Genomic DNA, 25,164 nt, shown 5'->3' on the forward strand with positions numbered 1-25,164 from the left:
GGTGATGGGCTCGTTTCTGGGTGTGGGTCCCGAGTGAAACCTGTTGAGTTAAACTGCCTGTTGAAACACTTCGCGAGCAATTATTGAATATATTGAATATAACAACAGTAGCAGTGAAGGTTTGTTGAAAGTGAAGGGGAAAGTGCAGCCATTGAACGTGTCGGGGGAAACTGAGGCACACACGGGCTTAGTACAAATATTACAGAAAATCCCCCCCTTTGTCACAGGAGATCTGAGGAAAACTGGGATGTGATGTCAGCGGCAGAAGAGGAAGTGATGTCAGACGTAGAAGAAGGGGCTAAAGAAGAATTGAGGCACAAGAAGAAGTGATGTCAGTGGCGGAATAGGAAGTGATGTCAGAAGTGGCACAGACCTTTATGGCAGGACTGGAGGCAGAACAGGAAGTGATGTCAGAGGCAGGAAGGATTAGAAGAGAACAGGAAGTGAGGTCATAGTGGTTGCCGGGGCGATGCTGGTGCTGGTGGTGTTGGTGCTGCCCCTGCTGGCCCCGGGCGCCGCCCCCTGCCTGCGCTGCTGGCCGGACGCCCCCCGCTACGTCCACTACGACGTGCGGCTGCTGCTGGGGGCAGCGCAGCCCGGGGGGGCCGCGTGGCTGGAGAGGGAGCTGAGTGCGCTCATCTTGGGGGGGGACCACGGCGTCCACCTCATGGGTGAGGGGTGGGGCATGGGGCCCCCCACAAACACCCCCCTGGCCCACCTGTCACAGCACCCCCTGCCCTGCCCCCCATGGCGTCCCCCACTGAGACCCCTCCCACCAACTCCCTCCTGGTGACCCCTGCTGAGCCCCCCGATTCCCCCATAACAGCTTCTGACGAGCCCCCCCCACTCCCTGCTCCCATAGCTCCCCCCTCCCCACAGCCCAGCGCCCCCTGCTGACCCCCTGCCCCCCTCCCCGCAGCCCAGCGCCCCCTGCTGACCCCCGACCCCCGCCTCCTCCCTGCAGCCCAGCGCCCCCTGCTGAGCCCACAGCCCCACAGCCCAGCGCCCCCTGCTGACCCCCTGCCCCACCCCCTGCAGCCCAGCACCCCCTGCTGAGCCCCCGACCCTGCTCCCTGCAGCCCAGCGCCCCCTGCTGAGCCCCCCGCCCCACCCCCTGCAGCCCAGCACCCCCTGCTGAGCCCACAGCCCCACAGCCCACAGCCCAGTGCCCCCTGCTGACTCCCTGCCCCCCTCCTTGCAGCCCAGCGCCCCCTGCTGACCCCCTGCCCCCCTCCCCGAAACCCAGCGCCCCCTGCTGACCCCCTGCTCCCCTCCCCGCAGCCCAGCGCCCCCGCTAAGCCCTCGACCCTGCTCCCTGCATCCCAGCGCCCCCTGCTGACCCCCTGACCCCTGCCTCCTCCCTGCAGCCCAGTACCCCCTGCTGACCCCCTGCCCCCCTCCCCGCAGCCCAGCGCCCCCACTAAGCCCCCGACCTTGCTCCCTGCAGCCCAGCGCCCCCTGCTGACCCCCTGACCCCCGCCTCCTCCCTGTAGCCCAGCGCCCCCTGCTGAGCCCCCCCACCCCACCCCCTACAGCCCAGCGCCCCCTGCTGAGCCCACAGCCCCGCGCCCCCTGCTGATTCCCTGCCCCCCTCCTTGCAGCCCAGCGCCCCCTGCCAAGCCCCTGCCCCGCTCCCCGCAGCACAGCACCTCCTTGAGTCAGGACGAGGGGCATGGTGGGTGCTGCAGGCGCTGACGGGCAGCAAACCTCACCTCTGTCCGTCTGTCCGGCCGCAGAACGGGAGCGCCTGGAGCGAGAAGCCGGGAAGCTCTTCTATCGCCTGGACCAGATCATCAACCGCAACCGGCAGGGTGAGCGCCAGGGGCCCAGCCCCAACTCCGCCTGCCCTGTCTGCCCCGCGCGGAGGGAGCAGCAAACCCCATGATGGATCAGGGCTTGCCTTTCCCTCCCAGAGCCAGGGAGAGGACCCAGGAGTCCGGGCTACCAGCCCCCCCACCCTGCTCCCGTAACTAAGGGATGACAAGAAGTTGGGACTTTTTCCCCTTTTGACCTGAGCCATTAGCCGAAATTCACGGTCTTGTGGCCCGTTGCCAATCAGAGGAGAAATCGAGCCCTAGATTCTAAGGCCAGTGGGGATGGTCTGATCGTCTGGCCGGACCCGTCCCCCCCGCTAGCACAGGCCAGCACCCTGCCCCCAACCCCCTCACGCTGAGCCCAGCGGCCTGGGTTAGACCGAACCGGGGCTGGAGGTGCAGCCAGGTACCTTTGGGACGATCCCCTTTTGTCAGTCGCATCCTGGCCCCCTTGCAACTCGAGCACCAGCCGGGGAGGGAGAAGGGCCCTTGGCCCCCGAACACCGCAGGAGACGGGCCCTTTGCTCACAATCCCGCGCCTCCTCCCACGCAGCCCCGTGCCCAAAAGCTCTCCCGGGCGGTTTGTTCTCTCATGCGCCGGGGTTTCCATCGGGGTCTTCATCGCCATCTTCGCCCACGTCTCTCTCCCCCTCCCCTAATGTATGACCCTGTCCAGCCCCGGCAGTGGCCACGGGGCAGACCCCACCGTTGGGACGGGGTGGGGATGTTCCCATCGCTGGAGGGATTCCACCTCCCTGTGGGACATCGCCGGACGCCGTCTCCTACCCGCGTCTACCCCAGGGGCTAGGTTGGCCCAGCCCCGGCACACACAGGGGGTGGGGGGAGCGACATCACCTTGAGTTTTAACCATGGCCCGTGCTCCAGTGGCCTCGTATGGGCGGGTCAGCTCCGGGCCGAGCACGGCGCTTCCTTCCCAGCTGTGCGCGGGGGCCGGGCATGGCCCAAATAAGGCGTGCGACACCCAGCGCCCTCCACCCCCAACTCCTCCCCTGCCCCGCTCCCCACAGCCAACGCCCCTCCCCCACTTCTGCCCCGCAGATCCAGTGCGCCTGATGAAAGAGGCAGCGCTTGAAAAGCAGAACTTCACCCAGCGCCTGAGAGCAGCATCGGCAGCCGTCCGGCAGCAAGGTACCCGCCATGCCCGCCTGCTGCCCGAGCTGGTGCCCCTCACTCCCGACCCGCAGCCCCTGCCAGCCCAGCCCTGGGCTCCCCCAGCTCTGCCAGTGCCCCTCACTCCCGATCTGCAGCCCCTGCTAGCCCAGCCCTGGAATCTGCCCCCCCAGTCTCTGCCGGTGCCCCTCACTCCCGACCCGCAGCCCCTGCTAGCCCAGCCCTGCCCCCCCCAGCTCTGCCGGTGCCCCTCACTCCCGATCTGCAGCCCCTGCTAGCCCAGCCCTGGAATCTGCCCCCCCAATCTCTGCCGGTGCCCCTCATTCCCAACCCGCAGCCCCTGCCAGCCCAGCCCTGGGCTTCCCCAGCTCTGCCAATGCCCCTCACTCCTGACTTGCAGCCCCTGCCAGCCCAACCCTGCCACCCCCCAGCTCTGCCGGTGCCCCTCACTCCCAACCCGCAGCCCCTGCTAGCCCAGCCCTGCCCCCCCCAGCTCTGCCGGTGCCCCTCACTCCCAACCCACAGTTAGCCCAGCCCCGGGCTCTGCCCCTGCACCCAGCTCTGCCAGTGCCCCTCACTCCTGGGTTCTCTTCCCACTCTGGGGGGGGCAGGGAGCCCGGATTCCTGGGTTCCATCCTGGCTGGGGGGGGCAGAAGGCTTGCGGGGAGCTGGATTAGGGGCCGGGGCCGTTCTGCCTGCGCTGATCCGTGTCTCTCTCCCCACAGTGTGCAGCGCGTCCTGTGGTGAGTCCGTCTGTCCATCCGGCTGCCTCCCGGGGGGTGGGGGGCTGCAGCCCCCGCAACACGAACCTACCGCTCGCGCCCTGGGCCGGCCCCCAAGTGGGGCCGTATCCACCCCCGCAACGCTGCCCCCTGGGGAGGGGCCCCCAGGAATGTGCGGGGCTGGGACGGCTCCCCTGGGGGTGTTTCTCTAATGGGGTCCCCCCCAACAGGCCGGTCCGAGCCCTTCGATTTGTCCGAGTGCGACAGCTGTGAACGCCTCCAAGCTCGATGCAGGGACCAGAGGGTCTGCGCAGGTAACCCCTGACACCCCCCAAGCCCCAACACTCCTCCACACCCCCGAACTCCAACACCCCCAGCCACCGAACCCCGACACCCCCAGCCCCCCAAACTCTGACACCCCTCCACCCCCCTGCACCCCCCATTGGCCACCAAACCCCTCACAGCAGCTCCCCCGAATCCCAGCATCCTCCACAGCCCCCTGAACTCCCCCAACCCTTTTTCCAGTCTTCCCCCCACCCCCCATTCACCCTCTAGTACCCCCCATGGCCTCTTCTAGTTCCATCTCCCTCCAGCCCCCAAACCTCAGCACCCCCCTGAACTCTCCCCATCACCCTCCCAAACCATTCATCCCCCTCCACGACCCCCCAACCCACAGCCCCCTTCCCGCCCCACACCCAGCCCAGCCCCCTAACTTCTGCCCCCTCTCTCCCCCCAGGCGCTGCCGTGATCCTGGCTGTGGGGCTGACCCTGGGGGGGCTGGTGCTGGGAGCCGCAGTGGGGTGAGTGGGGATCAGACAGAGGCGGGCGGCAGAGAGGGAAGTGGGACCCAGGCGTCCTTGAGAAGAGAATGGAGATGGGCCCCGATCCAACTCTAGGGCTGGGGGCTGGCTGGGAGGGAGAGGGATGGGGAATGCGGCCACTCCCATCTAGGGGGCACTGGTTCCGGTCTGGAGCGGTGGGGCCTGGCTGGCTGCGGGAGTGGGATGGAGCCACTCCTCTAGGGGGCACTGGCTCTGGGCAGGGGCGGAGGGGGCGTGGGGTTGACTGGGAGGCACCAGCCTGAGACCCCGGCCCGGGGACAGGGCCTTCCTTTGTTATAGGCGGCGAGCAAGGCCGGCGGCAGGCAGGACGGAGCCCCCCGCGGACCTGGGGAATGGGGCCCCCGCGGAGCAAGGGGCCGGGGCCCCCACGGAGCTGGGGAATGGGGCTCCCGCGGAGCAAGGGGCCGGGGCCCCCCACGGAGCTGGGGAATGGGGCCCCCGCGGAGCAAGGGGCCGGGACCCCCACAGACATGGGGAATGGGGCCCCTGCAGAGCAAGGGGCCGGGACCCCCACAGACATGGGGAATGGGGCCCCCGCGGAGCAAGGGGCCGGGACCGTGACTCATTAAATGTTGGTGTCTTTTCCCATCCCGGCTTTTCTGGAGAATGTGACTGAACTGCTCCCCCAACCAAAATCCCCAGGTGACGGGCCCCTCTACCCCGGAATCCCGTCTCCCCCAGCCCCACGGGCCCCTCTACCCCGCCTCCCTCCAGCCCCACGGGCCGCTGTATCCCGGTATCCCACCTCCCCTGGCCCCCTGTACCCTGCCTCCCCCAGCCCCACGGGCCCCTCTACCCTGGTATCTCGCCTCCCCACGGGCTCCTCTACCCTGGTACCCTGCCTCCCCACGGGCCCCTCTCCCCTGGTATCCAGCGTCCCTATACCCCAGTATCCCACCTCCCCCAGCATCTCACCCTCCCCCAGCCCCACAACCCGACGGGCCCTTCTACCTCGGTATCCCACCTCCCTCAGCCCCACGGGTCCCTCTCCCCTGGTATCCTGCCTCCCACAACCCCATGGGCCCCTCTACCCCAGTATCCCGCTCCCCTTGATATCACACCCCTGCTGGCAAACACCCTCCCTGACTGCAGGGCTCACCCTGAAACCCAGCCATTACATAAGATTAATTAAGACCCTCCCCCAGCTGACCCCCCCAGCCTCTCCCTCCCCCACATACTCATATCTCATGCCCCCCCCCCCCCCGAGCAGCCGCCCACAGACGCCCCATTGGTGCCTTAGAAGAATCTCACTTTATTATTAATTCATTTTAGCACATTCTGCATACACGGGGGGGGGGGGGGGGGGGGGGACACAAACGGGGGGGCAGAAATCAGATGGGGGACCCCTCCCCCCAGCAGAGGGTCAGGCTTAAGGATCAGCCCCCACCCCACTGCAGTTGATTGGTGAAGGGGGTGGGGGGCACAACTAGGAGAATTCATACACAGGTTGTGATTGGGGGGAAATCGGGGGGGCATTATGGGACCCTCCCCTCCAGTGGGGGGTTGAGTCTGTGGGGTGGGGAGCCAGGTTCACGACATCACAGCCACTCACGCGAGCCCCCTGCCCCCCCGGAGGGCAGGGATCATGCTGCGGGGGGGGGGGGGGGGGGGAAATCAGGGATTACGACCACACGGCCAGCAGGGGGTGCTGTCGATGCGGCACATCCTGGGCAGGGACAGGGGGGCATGTGCGGCTCAGAACTGCCCCCCCCACACACTTCAGTCCACAGGCCGGCAGCAGAGCCCCGGCGGGGTCCAGTCCTAGGTTTATCCTACTGCCGGCCTGGCTGGCCCTGCTCCGTGAGCTTTTTTGGGGGGTGGGGGGGTGATTAAGGCAGCCCCCCCCCGACTGCAAATCCCTCAGGGGGGGGGTGTCCAGTGGCCCCGCCCAGGTGGCTCCAAAGGAGATGCTGGCGTGGGGGAGGTGTCATGGCAGCCATCACTGCCTCCCCCCAGCAGCAGGGCCCCCGCATGTCCCGGGGGGGGGGGGGGGGCAGCTATAACTTAAAGGTGCAGGAGCACCCCCCACTTCCGAGAGATGGGGCAGGACTTGGAGGGGAGCTTAGGGTGAGGCATGGCCTCAATGGGGGTGGAGCTATGCAGGGAGAGGGGTTTAACACTGCCCCCACTTATGAATTCTCAGGTAACGGGGGGGTACTGCCCATGAAGGGGAGAATCTGATGCCACACCCAGCAGCCCCTCCCACCTGCCCCCCCCATGGCATGGGCTGCCCCAGGGCTCCCTTCCCCCTCCCCCCAGCAGCCCCTTTGGGGGCTCCCCTCATGCCCCCCACCCCCGGGCCAGCCCCCTTATAGCAGGAAGGGGTTTGTGTTGCCCATGGACTGGACAGAGGCGCTGGTGGGTACGACAGGCTGGGGGGGCATCATGGGGGGCATGGCCATGGGGGACAGGCCAGGGGGCGGGACCCCAACCATGGGGGAGACAGAGGCCAGGGGCACGACTGGCCCCAGGGGGGTGACTGAGACCATGGGGGGGGCGAAGGGGGCAGCGGGGGGGCACAGCCCCATGACGGGGCTGACGCGGAGCTGGTTGAGGGTCAGCGAGGCAGGCTGGGCCGGCTGGAATGGGTTGGTGGCCGAGGCACCGGCGGCTGCTCCCGGTGCCGACACCACGGGCGCGGGCGCCGTCCCTGGAACGGAGGGGAGAAGGGTGAGAGACCAGCCACACACCAGGAGAGAACCCAGGAGTCCCCCCCAACTGCTAGACCCCACCCCCCTCCCAGAGCCGGGAGAGAAACCAGGTGTCCTGGCTCCCAGCGCCCCCCGGCCAACACTAGACCCCACCCCCGTCCCAGAGCAGAAGAACCCAGGCGTCCGGCCGGGCGCTCACCTGTGGCCAGGAAGGGGTTGGAGGTCTTGATGGTGGGGGGCGCGTGGGGTTTGCTGAGCAGCGAGTCCAGGTCCACCAGGGCGGCGTTGGGGCCCAGGAAGGACTCGGGGGTCTTGCGGGTGGGTTTGGAGGCCTCGGCCAGCGAGCCCCCGACAGCCGCCATGTCGAAGGTGCTGGGGCTCCGGGCGCCGGCCGAGCGCGACACCGGCACCTCCCCGGCCAGCAGGTCCAGCTCCCCTGGGGGGCAAGGACGGAGGGGCTCAGACACCCGCCCAGCCCAATCGCCGCAAGCCCAATCGCTGGGGAAAATACTGACTGGTCCCAGCGGGACCCACTGCAGACACCTTCCTGGTCAGGCAGTGACCCACTGATAACCCCATAACCCAACCTCCGGACAAGGGGTTAAACCCACCCCCCCATCCCCCAAGCACCAGCTCCCATCCGGCCCCAGGGCAGGGACTGGCTGGCTCAGGGGGGCAGGGAATGGGGCACAGGCTCCCATCAGGGAGAATGTATTCAGTGCCCCCCGCCCCCAATTTCCCAGCAGCCCGGCACACCCTCAGGGCAGTGAAGTACAAACGGGGGAGGGAAGGCAATGGGGGGAGGGGGAGGCAGTCGGGGGCCCCCCAAGCCCACCTGTGCTACTCCCTGACTTGGGCAGCGCCGGGCGTAGGCTGTCGAAATCCAAGAACTCGTCCGGCTCAAAGGCGCCACCGGCTGGAGGGGGGGGGGGAAGAGGTGAGTTACGGGGAGCGAGGGGGAGTCCACACATGGGAGAGAACCCAGGCGTCCTGGCTCCCAGCCCCCCACCGCTCTATTCACTGGACCCCACTCCCCTCCCAGAGCAGGAGAGAGAACCCAGGTGTCCTGAGTCCCAGCGCCCCCCTGCTCTGACCAGTAGCCCCCAGTCCCAACCCAGAGGCAAGGAGAGAACCCAGGCGTCTACCTGTGGTGCCGTTGGTGCTGGCTCTCGAAGGTGACCCTCCCCAGCGGTCGGGGAAGGTCTGCGCGGGGGCCCAGGGGTCGGCCGCGGGTTTCCCCTGGGGGGCTGCGGCTGGGCCTGACGACCACGGGTCACCGGCGGGGGCCGCTCCGCTCACTGCAACGCCCCCAGCTGGAGGAGAGAAGAGCAGTTAGCAGCCGGGGCCAGTGGCTCCAGTACCCTCCCCCCCCATACACCCACAATGCACTGCAGGCCGTGGGGCAGGGTGTCAGCAGGGGGCTCTCCCCTGGCAGGCAGTGCTGGCCCCAATGCCCCGAGGTGGCGCTAGGCTGCAGGGGGCTCGGCAGGGAGTGCCTGACTGCGAGGAGTGGGGCGGGGGGCTCAGCAGGGGGTTCTGTGCTGTGGGGAGCGGGGGTGTGGGCACTCTCCCCAGCCCACAGTGCTGGCCCCGATGCCCTGTGATGGAGCTATGGGGCACAGTGCTGCAGGGAGCTCAGCAGGGAGCGCCGGGGGGCTCGGCGGGGGGCACTCTCCCCAGCAGGCAGGGTTGTTTGACCACCTCTGCTCCAGGACTGGCACGGACTATCCCCAGGGACGGGCCGAGGAGCGTCACGGGCACAGCTCAGAATCCCCCCGCAACACACAACCTCCTGCTTCCAGCCCACCCGCCTCCGGGATCTGGAGGGGACTTGGCCTGGGGGTCACCATCTCCTCGCTGTGGGGCCCTTGGGGCTGATCCTAGCCAGGGGGCTGCTTCCCCAGCACTGCGGCCCTATGGGGAGAGCCAGGATTCAGCCGACCTGGGTTCTGTTTCTGGCCCTGCCATGGCCTCCCTCTGTGCCTCAGTTTCCCCATCAGGGACGCGGATACCACCCTGCTGTGGCAAGAGCTTTGATAGCTCCCCTCACGCTCCATTGTGTTCAGTGGGGGACACAGATTTGCCCCCCCTTGCACAGGGATGGGGCCACCGAACTCCCCCCACCCCCACGCACTGGGACCCAGCATTTTTTAGTGACAAAGGCAGGAGGGGGCCAGAGGGGCCGGCGCCCAGGAACTGGAGTGATGCGCACGATGCAGAGACGTACCAGGGAGTGGGGAAGGGCCCGTCCCCTCAGGGTTCCAGGGGTCGGAGCTGGCGACGGCCGGGGGCCCCCCCCAGGGGTCTCCCGGGGCCGTGACAGAGGCGGATGCCCCCCATGGGTCACCAGTGGAAGCCACGCCCCCAGGAGTCCCTCCCCAGGGGTCAGGGGCAGGCGGCCCCGCGGGAGCGGGCACAGAGGCACCCCATGGGTCGGTGGGGGCGGGGGGACCCCATGGGTCCCCAGCAGCAGGGGGGGCCGGCGAGGTGAAGACATCGGCCAGGTCCATCAGCGACGACTGCGGGGGAGAAACGTGGTGAGACAGGGCAGCTGGTCACCCCAGATACACCCCGACACCTAGGCTCCGCCCCCAAATCTAGGCCTAGACCCCGCCCCCTGCCACAGATCCCGCCCCCAAGTCAGATCCCAAATACCTAGATCAGGGGTGGGCAAACTTTTTGGCCCGAGGGCCACATCTGGGTATGGAAATTGTATGGCAGGCCTTGAATGCTCATGAAATTGGGAGTTGGGGTGCGGGATGGGGTGCAGGCTCTTGGGTGGGGGTGCAGGAGGGTGCTCCAGGCTGGGACTGAAGGGTTCGAAGAGCAGGAAGGGGATCAGGACTGGGGCAGGGGCACGGGAGGGGCTCAGGGGTGCAGGCTTTGGCCGGCGCTTACCTGAACCAACCCCCGGAAGCAGCGGCACGTCCCCCCCTCCGTCTCCTATGCAGAGGCGCGGCCAAGCGACTCTGCGCCCTGCCCGGTCTGCAGGCACCGCCCCTGCAGCTCCCATTGGCAGTGGTTCCCAGCCAATGGGAGCTGCAGGGGCGGCGCTTGGGGCGGGGGCACCATATGGAGCCCCTTGGCTGCCCCTACGCATAGGAGCTGGAGGGGTGACGTGCAGAGCCCCCGACCCTGCTCCCCGGCGAGAGCTCGAGGGCCGGATGCGCCCCCGGACCGTAGTTTGCCCACCCCTGAGCTCGACATCAGCCCAGGCTCTGTCCCTGAATCTGGGCCCCCTGCTAGCCCCCAGCCCCTGCAAGAGGCTCCGCCCCCAATCAGACCTCACCCTCAAGTCAGAGCCCCCTGCTAAACCCCACCCCGTCTCCACCCCCAACTCAGACCCCCGAACCCAAGCTGGGCCCCGCCCCAGCCAGGTAGACCCTGCTCCCTGCCCCGGGCTCCACTCCCATGTCAGCCCCTCCCCCTAGTTAGCCCCAGAGGGAGGGGTTACCTCCTCGCCCTTGGCCGGCACCGCCTCCTTCTTGCTCTCCTCGATGGCCATCTGTAGGCGCAGGTCGTCCCCGCGCCGGATCCGCTCCTCCTGGGGGGAGGCAAGGGAAATGGGGGGGTGTCAGCAGGGAGGGGCGGCCCAGCCCCAATCGGGGGGCGGGGGAGGGGAGCTGGAGTACTCACCTACGGCTGGCCTGGCAGCGTTCCCGGCCGGGGCTCCTTATAGCCAGGGAGGTCGCTGCCTGCCCCCAGCCCGACTCTATCCCATAATTCCCTGGCAACGCAGAGCGGGCTGTGGCATCGCTACTGACTGGCATCTACAGCGTTAACAGATCAAGTCCCGTCCAGAGCCAGGGACTGAACCCAGGAGTCCTGGCTCCCAGCTCCACCCTCTCCCCACCATATCCCACTCCCCGCCCAGAGCCAGGGAGAGAACCCAGGAGTCCTGGCTCCCAGCCCCCTCAGACCCCGCTCCTCTCCCAGAGCTGAGGACAGAACCCAGGCGTCCTGGCTCTGCATGGCTGTTACTGGCGCAGCGGGTTTCGCTCGCGGTGGGCAGCGTTACGCGGCTGGTCCGGTATAAGCCGTATCCCTGCCCGAGAAGAGCCGGCAGCAGGACAGGGCGAAGGGAAGTGGGGGAATGTGACCCCCAGCTCCCACAATTCCCTGAGGGCACCAGGATCCCACCACACGTTGTGGAAATGTGCCAGAGGGCAGGCACAGGGACGTTTACGCGCGGGGCACCCGGTGTGTGCCGGGGCGGGGGGAGCTGGCAAAGGCAGCCCGTGCTCTAGCGCCCGGCACAAACGCAACCGGCCAAACCGCCCGGCGCAGACACCGGCCGGGGCAACGCCACTTTTGGAGGAGATTTGCCGGCTCAGCAACTCCCCAATCTCCAGGGAGTGCCCCCAGCAAGGCAGTTCTCGGACCAGGGGACCGGGTTTTCTCTGCTGGCCAAAGGACTCTGTGGGTAGAAACTCCACCGGGGGTGGTTCCCGGCACGGCCAGGGGACCGGTGGCCACAACCACAGGGCTTTGCCGGTACGGCTACAGCAGCAAAGCCCGAGCCGCCCCCTATGGGCCCTGGGGGGCAGGGAACAGCACAGCGCCCTGGCCACGCCCCTGATCTGCACCCTGTGCAGCCGGCCCATGCCCCTACTCCACTCGCTATGGGCTCTGCGGCCTGCCCCACATAGCGCTGCTCCCTGGGGACTAGAGGGGGCTAGGCAGGGGATGGGGTTTAACCTGGATCCACTGGGGGGGGCGGGTCCTCGATTCTCTCCCCTCAGCTGCAGTCGGAGACACGGCCCCCATCCCTCATCCATGCCCTACAGAGACTGTATAAAAACAGCCCCCCACTGAGGTCTCGACTCCTGAGCCTGCAGCAGCCCCTCCCCCCCGACCTGGTGCAGTCCCGATCCCCCCAGGCATGCCCCCCCCCAGCTCCCCTCAATTTTTCAGCTCTGCCCCACCCCCCAGAAACCAGGTACAAACGCCCTCCCTGCCATGCCAGCGGCAGCCCCCGCCCCTCCCAACTCCAGACACACCAAATGAAACACGGAGCCCTGACGAGATCCCCATATCAGCACTGGCCCCCGCCCCGAATCAGGGACCCCGAGGTGGCAATTAACCAGAGCGAAAGCTGGGTGGTGGAGGAAGGACAGACAGATTAGCGCTGGGTGTGAATCAGAGTGAGGATTAATGGGGGGAGGGGGGTTAGAGCACAGCGGCCGCGGAGAGACCCAAACGACCCAGAGAGACCCGGCCAGAACCTTTCAGAACCTTCCGCTGCCTCCGTTCGGGGGGGGGACGGGATCTGGGTGCGACCGGGGGGGTCCTGGCATCGTGCCCCGGAATTAAACAAGGTGCAGAGAAGCGACGAGGGGCCCTGGGGGAGCCCGAGCGGCCCCCCGAAGAGGCCAGGCATCAGGGACATTTCAAACTAGAAGGGAGAGTGGGGGTCGAGTTTGGGAGAAGGGGCTGGGTAGGTCCATTTGGCAACACTGCCTGGTAGGCCAGCCAGCACCCAGGGGGAGAACCCAGGAGTCCTGGCTCTGACCCCCCCTGCTCTGACCACTAGATCCCACTCCCCTTCCAGAGCCGGGGAGAGAACCCAGGAGTCCTGGCTCCCAGCCCCCCTGCTCTGACCACTAGACTCCACTCTCCACCCAGAGGCAGGGAGAGAACCCAGGAGTCCTGGCTCCCAGCCCCCCTGCTCTGACCACTAGACCCCACTCCCCTTCCAGAGCCAGGAAGAGAATCCAGGAGTCCTGGCTCCCAGCCCCTCCGCTCTGACCACTAGACCCCATTCCCCTTCCAGAGCGCTGGACAGAACCAAAGCTTGACGCTCAAATTGCTCCATCCACCACTAAAAGCTGCAGGTTGGGGTGAGGCAGGTGCTTAACGGCCATTTGGGACAGGAAGTGATGGGGGAACTGGTGGAGAGCGTGTGGATTTAGGGAGGGGAAAGGGGATGATCCAAGATGGGATTGGGCCCAGCCACCAGGGTTCATGCCCCTAACAGGGGAAAGCTGGGGAGTTCACCTGCTAAGCACTTCCAAGTGCATGCGAGGGGGGCACGCAACCAGGAGACCACCCAACAGCACCCAGGAGGTGCTACAGAACACGAGTGAAACCAACCCTGGCCCTCAGTGGGACTGAAACTGGCCAGGAGTGAAACTGACCCTGGCTCCCAGTGGGACTGAAACTCACCAGGAGCGAAACTGACCCTCCCATGCAGAGGGACTGAAACTGACCAGGAGCGAAACTGACCTGGGTACCCAGCGGGACTGAAACTGATCAGGAGCAAAACCAACCCTGGCACTCAGAGTGACTGAAATTGACCAGAAGCGAAACTGACTGGAAAGTTCACCCCCTTTTAAAAGCATCCTTTCCCTGGAGGAGAGAAAAGCCCTTCGAGGCGATGGCGAGCAGTGAGTGGAGTTAGCGCTGATCTAGTCGGGGGTGGGGGTTAGTGCAGTGGGGGAGGGGGAAGGCCGGCCCCCGCTCCCCTCAGGGGGAGGGTGTTAGATCCTCCGGGGTCGGCTCTAACCTTGTCGTGCTCCTCTTTGCTCAAGCTAAGAGCAAGCTGGAGCTGCAGGTCCTCTTCAGCGACGGCGACGGGGGGCTGGCGGGGGCGGAGAGAGCAGAGAATGAAGGCGCAGCAGGGCACACACCCACACCGGGGGGGGGGGGGGAAGGACAGGAGAGGGGCGAGGCGAGGCTTGGTCCATGGATAGGAAAGCAGACAGGACCAGGTGGGCCCGTGACCCCCCCCCCAATGTCCCCCTGGGAGCTAGATGCACAAACAAAGGGGGAAATGCAGGGGAGGTGAGAAAGAAAGGGCAGCAGACGGGGAAGGGGCGTGGGGGGGGGGCCCATGGTGCCGGGCCCAGGCAGGCAGGGCAGTGGGTGGGGGGCAGAGGATGGGGGCGCAGGCAGACACGGCAGTGGAGGTGCAGGAAGGGGATGGATGGCTCTATTTTGGGAGAGCCCCTCTAAGCAGACAAGTCGCGGCCTGGTCCAGGGGAGCGAATCGGCTTGTAAGGGGATGGGGAGGAGGCTGAGCTGGGGTGAATGAGGGGGGGCTGTACAGGACCCTGTCTGATGCAGAGAGGATCAGGGGGCCGACCCTCCCCATCTACAGCCCCTGCTGGGTGGGAGTGAACGTAGCTTTGAACAGGCTCTGGTCCTTTGCTCCGCAGCACTGTGGAAGTTTATTGGAGGGCCTGGGGACCGTACCCCCATTGTGTGCAGATGTCTCCCAAGACCTGTGTACCTAAAGCAGCCCAGGATCTCAGATAACCCAGGCCACAAAGAGACACGCCCCAGCTGAGATGCTATGAACAACCCTCCCCACCCAGCCGGCTTTCCCTGGCCCCCACCCCACTGTACCTGCCCTCCCCTGCCCCAACACCTGTGCAGGGGAAGGGCCAGAATTCAGCCCCACCGATACGCTGAGCAAATACAGGCTTGCTCCTCTGTGGGGGACTGGCTGGCTTTGGGGGGCAGGGAACGGGGCATGGGGTCTTTCCCCTCTAGTGGGTGCCAGCCATGATCTGGTCCCAGGGCAGGGAGTGGCTGGCTCAGGTGGACGAGAAATGGGGCACAGGGCCTCTCCCCAATAGGAGATGCCGGTCCCGCTCTGGCAGCACCGAACCAACCCCTGCCATCAGGGAGACGAGCTGGGCTGGTCCCAGCCTTGCACCCAGTGTCAGAGGCAGCCTGGCCACGATCAGGGGCTAACGGGCCTCCCCCCCAGGATGGCAGCAGGGAGGCCAAGGGCTGGACGCCACCCTGGGAGCAGACGCCCTCGGGGGGGGGGGGGGACAATCGCAGCCGGTCCCGGCCCGACCAACGCCCCGTGGAGCCGCCACGGGGGCCCCATCTCGATCGGCGTCTCAGCCCCAGCCGCGCCAACCCCCCTCCCCCCCGTGCCCCGCAGCCGCCGCTCCAGATTTACCTTGCTCCTTACCTGCTCCGCTTCTTCCTTGCTCATGGCCAGCGCCAGCTGCAGCTGCAGCTCCTCCTCGCCGCTGCTCTGCGGCCAGGCCTGCTCCGCCTCTGCCGGGGCACTAGCGGCTGAGGCCGAGGAGGCTGTGGGGGAGAAAGGGTTAAACTGTTAGCCAAGGGCTCAGAGCAATGCGGCCCCTCTGGGGTGGGGCCCGGGGGCTGGGTACCCGGGGACCCCTTGCCTGGTGCTGGGACGCGGCCCCTCTGGGGTGGGGCACGGGGCCTGGGTATACGGGGACCCCTCACCTGGCACTGGGACACGGCTCCTCTGGGGTGGGGCCCGGGGGCTGGGTACCCGGGGACCCCTCGCCTGGTGCTGGGACACGGCTCCTCTGGGGTGGGGCCCGGGGCCTGGGTATACGGGGACCCCTCACCTGGCACTGGGACACGGCTCCTCTGGGGTGGGGCGCAGGGGCTGGGTATACGGGGACCCAGCCCAGGGAGAGAAGAGGAGGCCCGAGGGTGTGGGAAGGAGCACCAGGAAAACCAGCCCTGGGGCTTTATTTTTATTCTCCGAGCGAAGCAGGGACACCCTGGGGCTGGGGCTGGGCCGTGGGGCCGGGGCTGGGCCGTGGGGCCGGGGCTGGGCCGTGGGGCCCAGGAAGCAGCTGGCCTGGCCTGGCTGGTAAACAAACAGCCGGGGGACCAGCTGGCGTCTGTGCTGGCTCCTGGCCACAGGCTCCCCAGGGCAGCCAAACAACCCCCGGACCAGCAACGGTCCAGTGGGAGGGAGGGGACGCTGGGTCAGGGGTACAATCCCCCTCATCCCCCCACAGACTCCCGCCCCACTCCCATCCCCCACCGAATCCCCGCCCCCTACTCCCATCCCCCCCAGAACCCCCTCACTCCCATTCCTCACTCCTATCCCCCCAGAACCCCCGCCCTCCCATCCCCCCCAGAACCCCCTCGCTCCCATCCCCCCCCCAGAACCCCCTCGCTCCCATTCCTCACTCCCATCCCCCCAGAACCCCCGCCCTCCCATCCCCCCAGAACCCCCTCGCTCCCATCCCCCCCCAGAACCCCCTCGCTCCCATTCCTCACTCCCATCCCCCCAGAACCCCCGCCCTCCCATCCCCCCAGAACCCCCTCGCTCCCGTCCCCCCACACGCAGACCCCCCACCTGCTGTCCCCCACCCATTCCAATCAACAGCCCCCCCTCCCCTTCCCCCCCCCCCCACACACAGTTATTCCAGGGGCTGCGGGTCGGGAGCGAGGGGCTTGACTCCAAATATATGTTATTGTTATTAGCGCCATGGACCATGTGGGAGGGAGGTGGGTGCAGGGGTGTGTGTATAGGGGGGTGCGTGGGGTGGTGCGGGGTGTGTGTGCGCATATGGGGGGGGCCACGGGTTGCATGGGGGGGGGTTGTAGCACCTGCTCTCTCACCCACAAACCCAGCTCACACCTCGGCCTGGCCCTCATCCCCCGCCCGTCCCCCTACCAGGGCTGGCTCGAGACCCCGGTGCCACCGCCTGAGCCCCGCCCCCAACCGGTGCTGGGGAGGGGAGTCACGGCAGTGCCAAGGGACAGGCAGGCTCCACTCCCCCGCAGACACCCTGGCACCAGCTGTCAGCCCTGGTTAGCCGCCCTGCTGAACGGACGCTCTCCCTCGCATGAAGCCTGCGCCCCCGGTGGGAGGTGCCCGGGTCTGCCCCGAGATCTGCCCCAATGAGCCGACTGCCCCCCAGGCCAGTGAACTGATCGGGGGGGGGGAGAGGGAGGACTGAGAAACAGAGGGGGCAGCTCTGCTGGGGGGGCAGAGCCACATACCCCACAGAGGGATGACGAACGCAGAGGAGCGGACCGAGGGGGACGTGACGGGGGGCCCTGGCTGTAGGGCTGGACGGGGGAAGGAGCACCAGGAGCCATCAAGGGGGGCAGAATGGTGTTACTGTCTCTTTAAGGGCTGGCCGTTCCCCTCCCCGCCCTTATCAGCGCTGGCTGGCAGAGGGGCACGAAGGTCGCTGGCAGCTCAGCCCCGATAAGAGCCCGTGGGGCAGGGCCTGGGGGAAGGGACACGTGTGTTCACCCCTTGGCTGCTACCCACTGCGGGCTGGGCGAGCAGGGGCTGCAGGTGGGGAGTGAGGGGCACCAGCAGGGCTGGGGGGAGGGGCTCACTCAGCTGCTGTGCTGGCTGGGAGGGGTGCCATGTGGGAAGCAGGGGGCGGAGCCAGCAGGGGTGAAAGTTCAGCAGATGGGCAGTGGATGGCACAGCCTCTGATTGGCTCCAGGCCCTGCCTGTCTGCACCCTACATGTCCCACCCCCCTCAGGGTGGGGCACAGCACCATCTCCTCCAGTTGGGGCAAGATCAGCCCCCGCCCCCCGCCCCTCACTCGCAGGCTCCGGCGCCCCAGGGCGAACCCTGTGGGCAGTGACCGGGGCAGCGCTGGGGGGTTCAGCCGCTGGGCAGGGAACCCGGAGCTGCCTGGGCCAGTGGAGGGCAGAGGGGGCCCTACACACAGTCCGTCCATCCCCCCACCGGAACCGCACCTGTGCCCCACAGCCACCACCCAGAGCCTCAGATCCCCCCCAAGCCCCACAGCTGTCACCTGCCCCCCCCCCAGGCCACCCCCGTGAGCCCCACAGCCGTCACCCAGCCCTCCTGAACCTGAGCCACCCTCCCGAGCCCCACAGCCATGACCTGCCCCCCGAACCTCAGAGCCGCCCCCCGAGCCCCACAGCTTTCACCCGCTCCCCAGAGCCCCCCAACCATCACCAGCCCCCAAGCTGCCTCCTGAACCCCACAGCTGTCGCCAGCCCCCCAACAGTCACAAGCCCCCCCATAACCTCAGAGCCCCCCCCAGCCCCACAGAAGTCACCAGCCACCCCAATCCTCAGAGCCACCTCCCCCCTACCTCACAGCCACCACCCTCCCTCTGAACTGCCCCCCAAGTGCCCAAACCTCAGAGCTGAAGGGCGGGTGGGGCCCCGGGGCAAGCAAGGCCCGGTTTAGGACAGGAAGCGAGGGAGGACCCCAGCTCCAGCCAAGCCAGGATCTGAGCGAGGTCCTGGGGGAAAAGGCACCAAGATGGGGGACAGAGCAGGGACCGCCCACCAGCCCCGGCTCACCCGTGGAGGTCTGCGCCAGCTTCTCCTTGGTCTTGAGGGCATGGGCCCGCTCCTCCTTGAGCCGCTCGTCGTCCCGGAGCAGGGCCACCAGCTGCTTGGCCTTCTCCCGCACGTTGACACCCTGGTCCTTGCCATCGCGGTCGACGTACTGGAAATCCTTCAGCGTCTGGATGGCGTAGATGTTCTCCTTGCACTGCTGGGCCACACGCTCCGAGCCCGTCTTGATGAGGTACTCCATCAGCGTCATGGCCTGGGGGGGCAGGCCAGCCTCAGCCACGCAGCCCACTCACCGCCCTCCCCCCCCCGCCCTGCCACCCACGGCCCCTCTGTCCGCCTCCATCCAGCCCTCCCCTACAACCGCAGTCCCCAAATACACCACACAGCTCCCACACATCCACCCAAACACCCCACACCCACAGCCCACCTGCCTACCAAGTCACAGAGCCGCTCCTCATACTCCACCCCTTCCCAGGCAAAGGGCACACAGGAGAGGAGTGGGGGCTAGTGGTTAGAGCAGGGGGCTGGAAGCCAGGACTCCTGGGTTCATTCCCCAGCTCTCAGGGTGGGGGATCAGTGGTTAGAGCAGGGGGGCTGGGTTCTATCCCCAGCTCTGGGGATTAGAGGTGGGGCCAGTGGTTAGAGCAGGGGGCTGGGAGCCAGGACTCCTGTGTTTGCTCCCCGGCTCTGGGGGGTGGGGGGCCAGTGGTTAGCGCAGGGGGTGGGAGCCAGGGCCCTGGGGGCAGCACCTTGTAGACGTGGCGCCAGTTCTTGCCGTGGTCGTTGAGCCGTTTCCAGATCATACTCATAATCTCGGAGAAGGCCACCACGTTGTAGGTGAGGTCGGCAATCTCCGACATGAGCGAGCTGGACGGGCCCCAGGGGTCGTTGGACGTGGCCTCCCGCACCTTGATCTCCGCCTCCGAGTAGTTGTGGACGATGTTTTTCATCTGGCGCCGCAGCGATGAGGTTGACATGGCGGGGGTGGGACGGGGGAGCGGCCCGGCAGCGGGGCGGCTTCTGATCCCAGTCCTGGGGGGGTGGGGGGGGGCGTGAAAGCTCCCTGTGTCTGTGCAATGAGGGGGGACCCCGATCCCAGTCTGGGCAGAAAAGCCCGTGTCTGTGCAATGGGGGGCCCCGGATCCCAGTCCTGGGGGGGGGGGGCAGGAAACCCCCTGTGTCTGTGCAATGGGGTGGAGCTGGCACCAGCGGGCGACAGGGAGGTGGTCAGGCTGCTATCTGTGCCCGGGACGGCACGGGTGAGCCGGGCCTGAGCCGCATCTGCAAGACAGAGAGAGCGAGATCAGTGATTCAAAACACCCAGAGCAGGGCCTGAGGCTGGCATGAGATGCAGCAAGAGGGGCTGGGAGCCAGGACTCCTGGGTTCTCTTCCTGACTCTGGAAGGGGAGTGGGGTCTAGTGGTCAGAGCAGGGGGGCTGGGAGCCAGGACTCCTGGGTTCTCTCCCTGGCTCTGGGAGGGGAGTGGGGTATAGTTAAGAGCAGGGGGGCTGGGAGCCAGGACTCCTGGGTTCTCTCCCCAGCTCTGGGAGGGGAGTGGGGTCTAGTTAGAGCAGAGGAGCTGGGAGCCAGGACTCCTGGGTTCTCTCCTCAGCTCTGGGAGGAGTGTGGTGGCTGGTGGTTAGAGCAGGGGGGCTGGGAGCCAGAATTCTGACATCGGTCCCTCCTCGCAGGGAGCGCGTATGGAGGGAGGGCTGGCGGGGAGGGACCGACCCCAGAGAGAACATGCCCAGCCGCCCGACGGGAGATGACCCCCCAGACAGCAGGAAGAGCCAGCTGCCAACCTCTAGCGTCCCCAGTAGAGGGGTGCCAAGGGCAGCCAGAATTCAGCCCCTTTGGGGACGGGCAATGGACCCCCATTGAAAGGCCCTGAGAAAGGAAGGGACATGGCGGGTCTAGGGGTGCCGGGCTGCAGAGCTCCACCCTCCAGTCAGTGCTGGGGCATAAGAGCGGCCAGGCTGGGTCACACCAAAGGCCCATCTAGCCCAGTGGCCGATGCCAAGTGCATGAGAGGGAATGAACAGAACAGGGAATCGAGTGATCCATCCTGTCGCGCATTCCCAGCTGCTGGCAAAAGGGGTCGGCAGGTAACCAGCCGTGTCACAGCCTGCGGCAGGAAGTGTCCAGATAACCAGCCCCAACCCCAGAGGGGCCGTTGTCCCAGCGCCGGGCGAGGTGTCCCCGTATAACCAGCCCCAGCCCCACCCCAGAGGAGCTGCATCTTTGTGCCAGGCAAGGGGTCCCCAGATAACCAGCCTCCACGCCCCAGCCCAGAGGCAGCCGCATCTCCATGCCCTGCGGAGCGCCCGGGGACGGTGGCCGCGGCACCAAGCAGAGTGTGGCGCAGCGGAGGGGAGGAAGGAAATCTCCGGGCGTCCTGGCGCCATGACTCACGTCTCAGAAATGCAGAAGGCCTCACTTCCTTCCCCTCTGGCTGCTCCCGGCTGGGACGAGAAGACCCGTGGGGCTGTAGACCACCAGGGGGAGGAATTCAGGTGACACCCCCCCCTCCATCAGAGCCGGCACAATGACCCAGCGGTGCTCCTGGGACTGGGCTGAGGGGCCAATGAACCAGGGGACCCCTCTCCGTGTTCCTGTGCAGCACCCCCACCCCACTGCTGCCTGAGGCAGGGCAGCTCTCTGGGCTGGGGGCTGCAGCCACTGATGCACCTGTCTACATTGAGAGGGGCCAGGGATAGATCCCAGGAATCCAGGCGGCCTGTCTCCCTGCTCTAACCACCAGACTGCACGGCAAGTCGGGGAAGGCAAGTCAAACGCTGACGGCGGAACAGACAGGCGAGCGCATCCCTGTGGCCGTTGAAGGGACAGGGTAGGCGGGGGTCAGTTCAAAGGACAGGGGCTCCCCATGTTAAGGTGGCCCCAAGTGACAAGCCAGGCCCTCCCCTACTAAGCCCCACAGGGTTCAGTTCAGAAAACACCCCCGCATCCCATTCCTAGAGCTTGTTGTTTATATTCTGGTAGTGACTTGAGATCCTAATGAAGATCGGGGCCCTGTCCTGCCAGGTGCTGCCCAGATCCAGAGTCACTGAGATCGGGGCCCCGTCGGGCCGGGCACTGCCCAGACCCACAGTCGCCAAGATTGGGGCCCCGTCAGGCTGGGCGCTGCCCAGACACAGAGTCGCCGAGATCACCCTAGGCCTCCTACCCACTGGACCACCCCAGCCTGAAAACCCCTATAACCACACACTGCTGGGAGGTCTTGTCTCAGCTCTTCCCTGACCCGTGCACCACCAGGCCAACCCCAGGGGTCTCTGGTGCCAGATCCAACCCCCACCCAGCTCTGGGGAGCAGGAACCCCACCCGTTGCCCATCCAGGGTGCGCACCGAGGAGCCAAACAGGCTCTGGTCAGTTTCGGGGCAGCTGTGAAATTGACCAGGGCGGTGGGTGCAAGGACGGCTGATACAGGCTGGGGGGAGGCAGGAAAGACCTCCCCACTAGCCAGCCTGGCTGCTCACATCAGACCCTCGCTAGCCAGAGGCCCACGGGCCAGATGGGCGCCCTAAAGCTGCACCCGAGGGAACTCCCAAGCACCAGCTGGCAGGGCGAGCGCTGTGGCTACCAGGTGCCTGCTCAGATTTAAGGCCCTGACGTGGCTGGTTTAGAAGTAACCCCCCTCCCAGCTCTGCCACGACCCCTAAAGAGGCAGTGGGAAGTACCTCGTGCCCCACGCCCGGCGAGGGGTGGGAGCAACGGAGACAGCAGCAGCTGATGAGACGCGAGCCGAGGTATGTCCAGCCCTGCCCCAGTCCCCTCTGTACCCCGCCAGCTGCCCGCAGCCCCCAGGTGGCTGCGGCCAGATCGCTGTCTGGATGGGGTGGGAGCAGGTGGGTATGCACCAGCACAAAGACACTTCCAGGATGCACTCGCGGGGGGGTGGGAGGGGAGGGGGAGAGGATGTAATAAATCATCCAGGCCTTATATCACCCCACGGGGCAGCTGGCCCCGCTGCAGTGCCAGCGGCACGTATCAGGGCCACACACACACACCCCTACCCTGGGCTGTCACCCGAGAGCCAGACGGGGAGGATCTGGACAGAGCACGGACAAGGAACCATCAGAGGCACAGTGCTGGGCTGGGGGATTAGAACCACTCCCTGTGCTGGTCAACACCGCTGGCCAGTGGGCCCTCCACCTGCCCAGGGTGCCCCGGGCCAGCCCCACTCTCTCGCCCCCCAAGGATCTCCCGGCCAGGGCATTCCCAGGCCAGCCCCACTCCCCCGCACCCCCACCGGCGGGATCTCCCTGGGCCAGCCCCACTTCCCCCTCCCCAGAATCTCCCTGCCCAGGGCGCCCCAAGGCCAGCCCCACTCCCTCGCTGCCTGGGGATTTCCCTGTCCAGGGTACCCCAGGGCCAGCCCCACTCCTCCCCCACAGTGATCCACCTGCCTAGGGCACCCCCAGGACAGCCCCCCTCCCCGCGCTCTCCCCAGGATCTCCATGCCCAGGACACCCCCGGGCCAGCCCCCCACCCTCCCGATCTCCCTGTCCAGGGCACTCCTGGGCCAGTCCCCCTCCCCACACCCTGCCCAGGACACCCCCAGGCTAGCCCCACTTCTCCATCCCCGGGATCTCCCTGCCCAGGACACCCCCAGGCCAGCCCCATTTCTCCATCTTTGGGAATCTCCCTGCCCAGGACACCCTCAGGCCAGCCCCATTTCTCCATCTCTGGGATCTCCCTGCCCAGGGCCAGCTCCACTCCCTCACAGCACTGTGTCCCCAGGACGCCCTGCAGGCCAATTCCTCCCTAGTTCTGAGCACTCCCTCTCCAGGGCCCCACAGACCAGCTGCCCCCAGGCCTGGAGCTGGTCTGAGCAAGTGACTCCACTCCACCCCCTAAGGGGGCTGCAGTGTCCCAGCAAGATGCCCTCCCACCCCAACCTGGGCACAAGACCGGCCTCTTCTGGATTTCCCCCCACGGCCTCCTCCTTCCCCCACTGCAGCCCTCCCACACCCTGCAAAGCTGGTGGGGGCGCGAGAGCCTGCCCCTCCACAATGACTGGGGCCCGGATCCCCCAACGGCAGGTAGCACCGGTCTCTTCCCTGCCCTCAGCAGGCTGCCCCCCGCCCTGAGCCAAAGGCACCAGCCCAACCTCCTCTCCCAGCCCGGCCCTCCTGTGAACTCTGGACAGCACCGTGCGCGCCGCGCTATGGGCCCAGCAAAGGGGTGACAGGCAGCTGGCTCACAATGACGGGCTCCCTCCTCCCGCTCTCCCCTGCCTGCAAAAAAGCAATCAGAGCACAGGGGCACCCTGTCCCCATCCCTGATCGCTGGCAAGGGGCAATGCCCAGGCCCAGAGCCTTCCACGGGAGGATCCCGAAGCACCCGGCCAACATGCAGCGAGGGCGGGGGGGTGGTACAAGTCCTGTTTCACAGGTGGGGAAACTGAGACAGAGAAGAGTAGTGACTTGCCTTTAAATTCACAGCAACAAAGCCAGGAGTTAAACCCAGGAGTCTGGACTCCCAGGCCCGTCTGCTCTACATACTAGACACCACTCCCCTCCCAGAGCCGAGTAGAGAACCCAGGAGTCCTGGCTCCACCTCACTCCCCTCCCAGAGCCAAGGAGAGAACCCAGGAGTCCTGGCTCCCAGCCCCCCTGCTCTAACTGCTAGACCCTGCTCCCAGGAGAGCTGACAGCAATGCCAGAGACAAGACTCACCCCGCAGGCTTCACCTAGTCGAGAACTCACCTCACGTCTCCCGTTGGGGGTGAGGTGGAAGCCTCTCAGGTCACCCGGACTCCTGGGTCCGCTTCAAGCCGCACCCAGTCTGCAGTAGGGTGGGGAGGCTGGCGTCCCCTCCTGGCACCTCTCCCCGTTACCGGGGCCTTGGGCCGGCCTGAGCTTCCGTGGGCACCTCCTGTCTGGATTCAGGCCCCAGCCGGGCGGGCAGGGGGGAGGCAGAAGCGTCCCCCTGGAGATGTCAAGCCCCCCCGCTGCCCTGCCTTGGGTGGGGGTCTCAGGGGCAGGGAGGGGGTCTCTCGCCCACCTACCCACCCCCACCCCTTACCACCTCTGATCCGCCCCCTACAGCTGGGCTGAGCAGGGGCCCAGGGGGGGCATGTCTGGGGCCCCTATGCGGGGGGGGGAGGAGGAAGATGCCCCCTTTGCCCCTGTGTTGGGGGGGGGCTCTGGGGGCTGTTTCGCTCTGACTGGGGGGTTCCCCTCCCCTGGGGGTCCCTAACCCCTGGGCGGGGGGGGGGTCTCTGAGAGCTGGAGGAGGTGGGGGGCTGGGCCCCTCCCTAAGGGGGCCCCTGGGGGTGGGGATTTCTGGGCCAGTGGGTGGAGCTGTGGGGGGCGGGGAGCTGTGGGGGACCCCTGGGTGGGGGGGGTCCCTGGGGCGGGGGGGGGGGGGGTCTGGAGCTCTGGCCCCGCCCCACCGGGGGGCCCCGCTGGTTGACGCGCGCGCACGCGGGGGGGCCGCTCTAGCCCGTCTCTATGGGCCCCGGAGGCTCCGCGTCCCCGCTCGGCGCTGGGCTGGGGCGGCCGCGGCTGCTGGACCCTCCGCACCGGAAGCGGAAGCCGCCGCCCGCCCGGCCCCACTTCCGCCCTCCTCCTCCCTCCGCAGCGCCGGGCTTCCGCCCTCGCCGTGGCGTCACTTCCGGCCGCGCCCATAGAGACGCGAAGCCCGAGCGGCAGCTCCGCGCCTCGTCCCCCGCCCGCCCCGGGGGCAGCGCTGCGGCGGGATGTGCGCCCCTTGCCCCGCCCCAGTGACCCCCAGGCCCCGCAGCTTGGTGACCCTTGACCCAGTGCCGTGACCCCTTAACCCGCCGTGACCCCTTGACCCCCACATGACCCCCTGCCACATCCCCGTGACTGGCCGTGTCGTGGCGGGCGCCCTGGCCCCGTACCCGGCTCCTCGCCCGGGCCTGGACGCCCAGGCTGCACGGCCAGATGGGCCCCTTGTGATCTTCTCGTCTGACCCCGCCTGGCAC

The 25,164-nt window shown here is 67.2% G+C and overlaps 2 protein-coding genes across 9 annotated transcripts; one reads left to right on the forward strand and one right to left on the reverse strand.

Annotated features, from left to right (window-relative positions):
* The first annotated feature begins 1,608 nt into the window (after nt 1-1,608).
* On the forward strand, nt 1,609-5,129 carry TEX51 (testis expressed 51). 2 transcript variants are annotated; one of them, XM_065571494.1, is made up of 6 exons: nt 1,609-1,811; nt 2,874-2,963; nt 3,671-3,688; nt 3,898-3,981; nt 4,404-4,467; nt 4,771-5,129. In XM_065571494.1, the coding sequence occupies exons 1-6, from the start codon at nt 1,673-1,675 to the stop codon at nt 5,123-5,125; spliced, it is 750 nt and encodes a 249-aa protein (XP_065427566.1). In that variant the 5' UTR covers nt 1,609-1,672; the 3' UTR covers nt 5,126-5,129. The 2 variants fall into 2 exon arrangements, with proteins under 2 accessions (XP_065427566.1, XP_065427567.1); XM_065571495.1 differs by lacking the exon at nt 4,771-5,129 and having other exon boundaries at nt 4,404-4,557.
* Nucleotides 5,130-5,801: 672 nt separating this feature from the next.
* On the reverse strand, nt 5,802-24,781 carry EPN1 (epsin 1). Of its 7 annotated transcripts, none has more exons than XM_008175993.4 (11): nt 23,921-24,779; nt 18,942-19,473; nt 18,196-18,445; nt 15,088-15,209; nt 13,666-13,740; nt 10,615-10,704; nt 9,388-9,679; nt 8,306-8,473; nt 7,996-8,076; nt 7,360-7,596; nt 5,802-7,159 (listed from the first exon to the last, which is right to left on the reverse strand). In XM_008175993.4, the coding sequence occupies exons 2-11, from the start codon at nt 19,167-19,169 to the stop codon at nt 6,819-6,821; spliced, it is 1,884 nt and encodes a 627-aa protein (XP_008174215.2). In that variant the 5' UTR covers nt 19,170-19,473; nt 23,921-24,779; the 3' UTR covers nt 5,802-6,818. The 7 variants fall into 7 exon arrangements, with proteins under 7 accessions (XP_008174215.2, XP_023968254.2, XP_065426973.1 ...); XM_024112486.3 differs by having other exon boundaries at nt 15,076-15,209; XM_065570901.1 differs by lacking the exon at nt 7,996-8,076 and having other exon boundaries at nt 15,076-15,209; nt 23,921-24,781.
* Nucleotides 24,782-25,164: the final 383 nt, after the last annotated feature.

This window comes from Chrysemys picta, chromosome 17, assembly GCF_011386835.1.
Source record: "Chrysemys picta bellii isolate R12L10 chromosome 17, ASM1138683v2, whole genome shotgun sequence".
Lineage (NCBI taxonomy): Eukaryota > Metazoa > Chordata > Testudines > Emydidae > Chrysemys > Chrysemys picta.

What these genes read in the sequence shown, in the direction of transcription:
- TEX51 (XM_065571494.1), top strand. Translation starts at nt 1,673, where the DNA reads ATGGTGGGTGCTGCAGGCGCTGACGGGCAGCAAACCTCACCTCTGTCC. An exon ending in CATCAACCGCAACCGGCAGG is followed by an intron (nt 1,812 to 2,873) that starts GTGAGCGCCAGG and finishes TCTGCCCCGCAG; the next exon opens with ATCCAGTGCGCCTGATGAAA. An exon ending in GGACCAGAGGGTCTGCGCAG is followed by an intron (nt 3,982 to 4,403) that starts GTAACCCCTGAC and finishes CTCTCCCCCCAG; the next exon opens with GCGCTGCCGTGATCCTGGCT.
- EPN1 (XM_024112486.3), bottom strand. Translation starts at nt 19,169, where the DNA reads ATGTCAACCTCATCGCTGCGGCGCCAGATGAAAAACATCGTCCACAAC. An exon ending in GCAAAGAGGAGCACGACAAG is followed by an intron (nt 10,705 to 13,665) that starts GTTAGAGCCGAC and finishes GCCTCCCCCCAG; the next exon opens with GAGGAGCGGATCCGGCGCGG. An exon ending in CAACCCCTTCCTGGCCACAG is followed by an intron (nt 7,160 to 7,359) that starts GTGAGCGCCCGG and finishes CCTCCGTTCCAG; the next exon opens with GGACGGCGCCCGCGCCCGTG.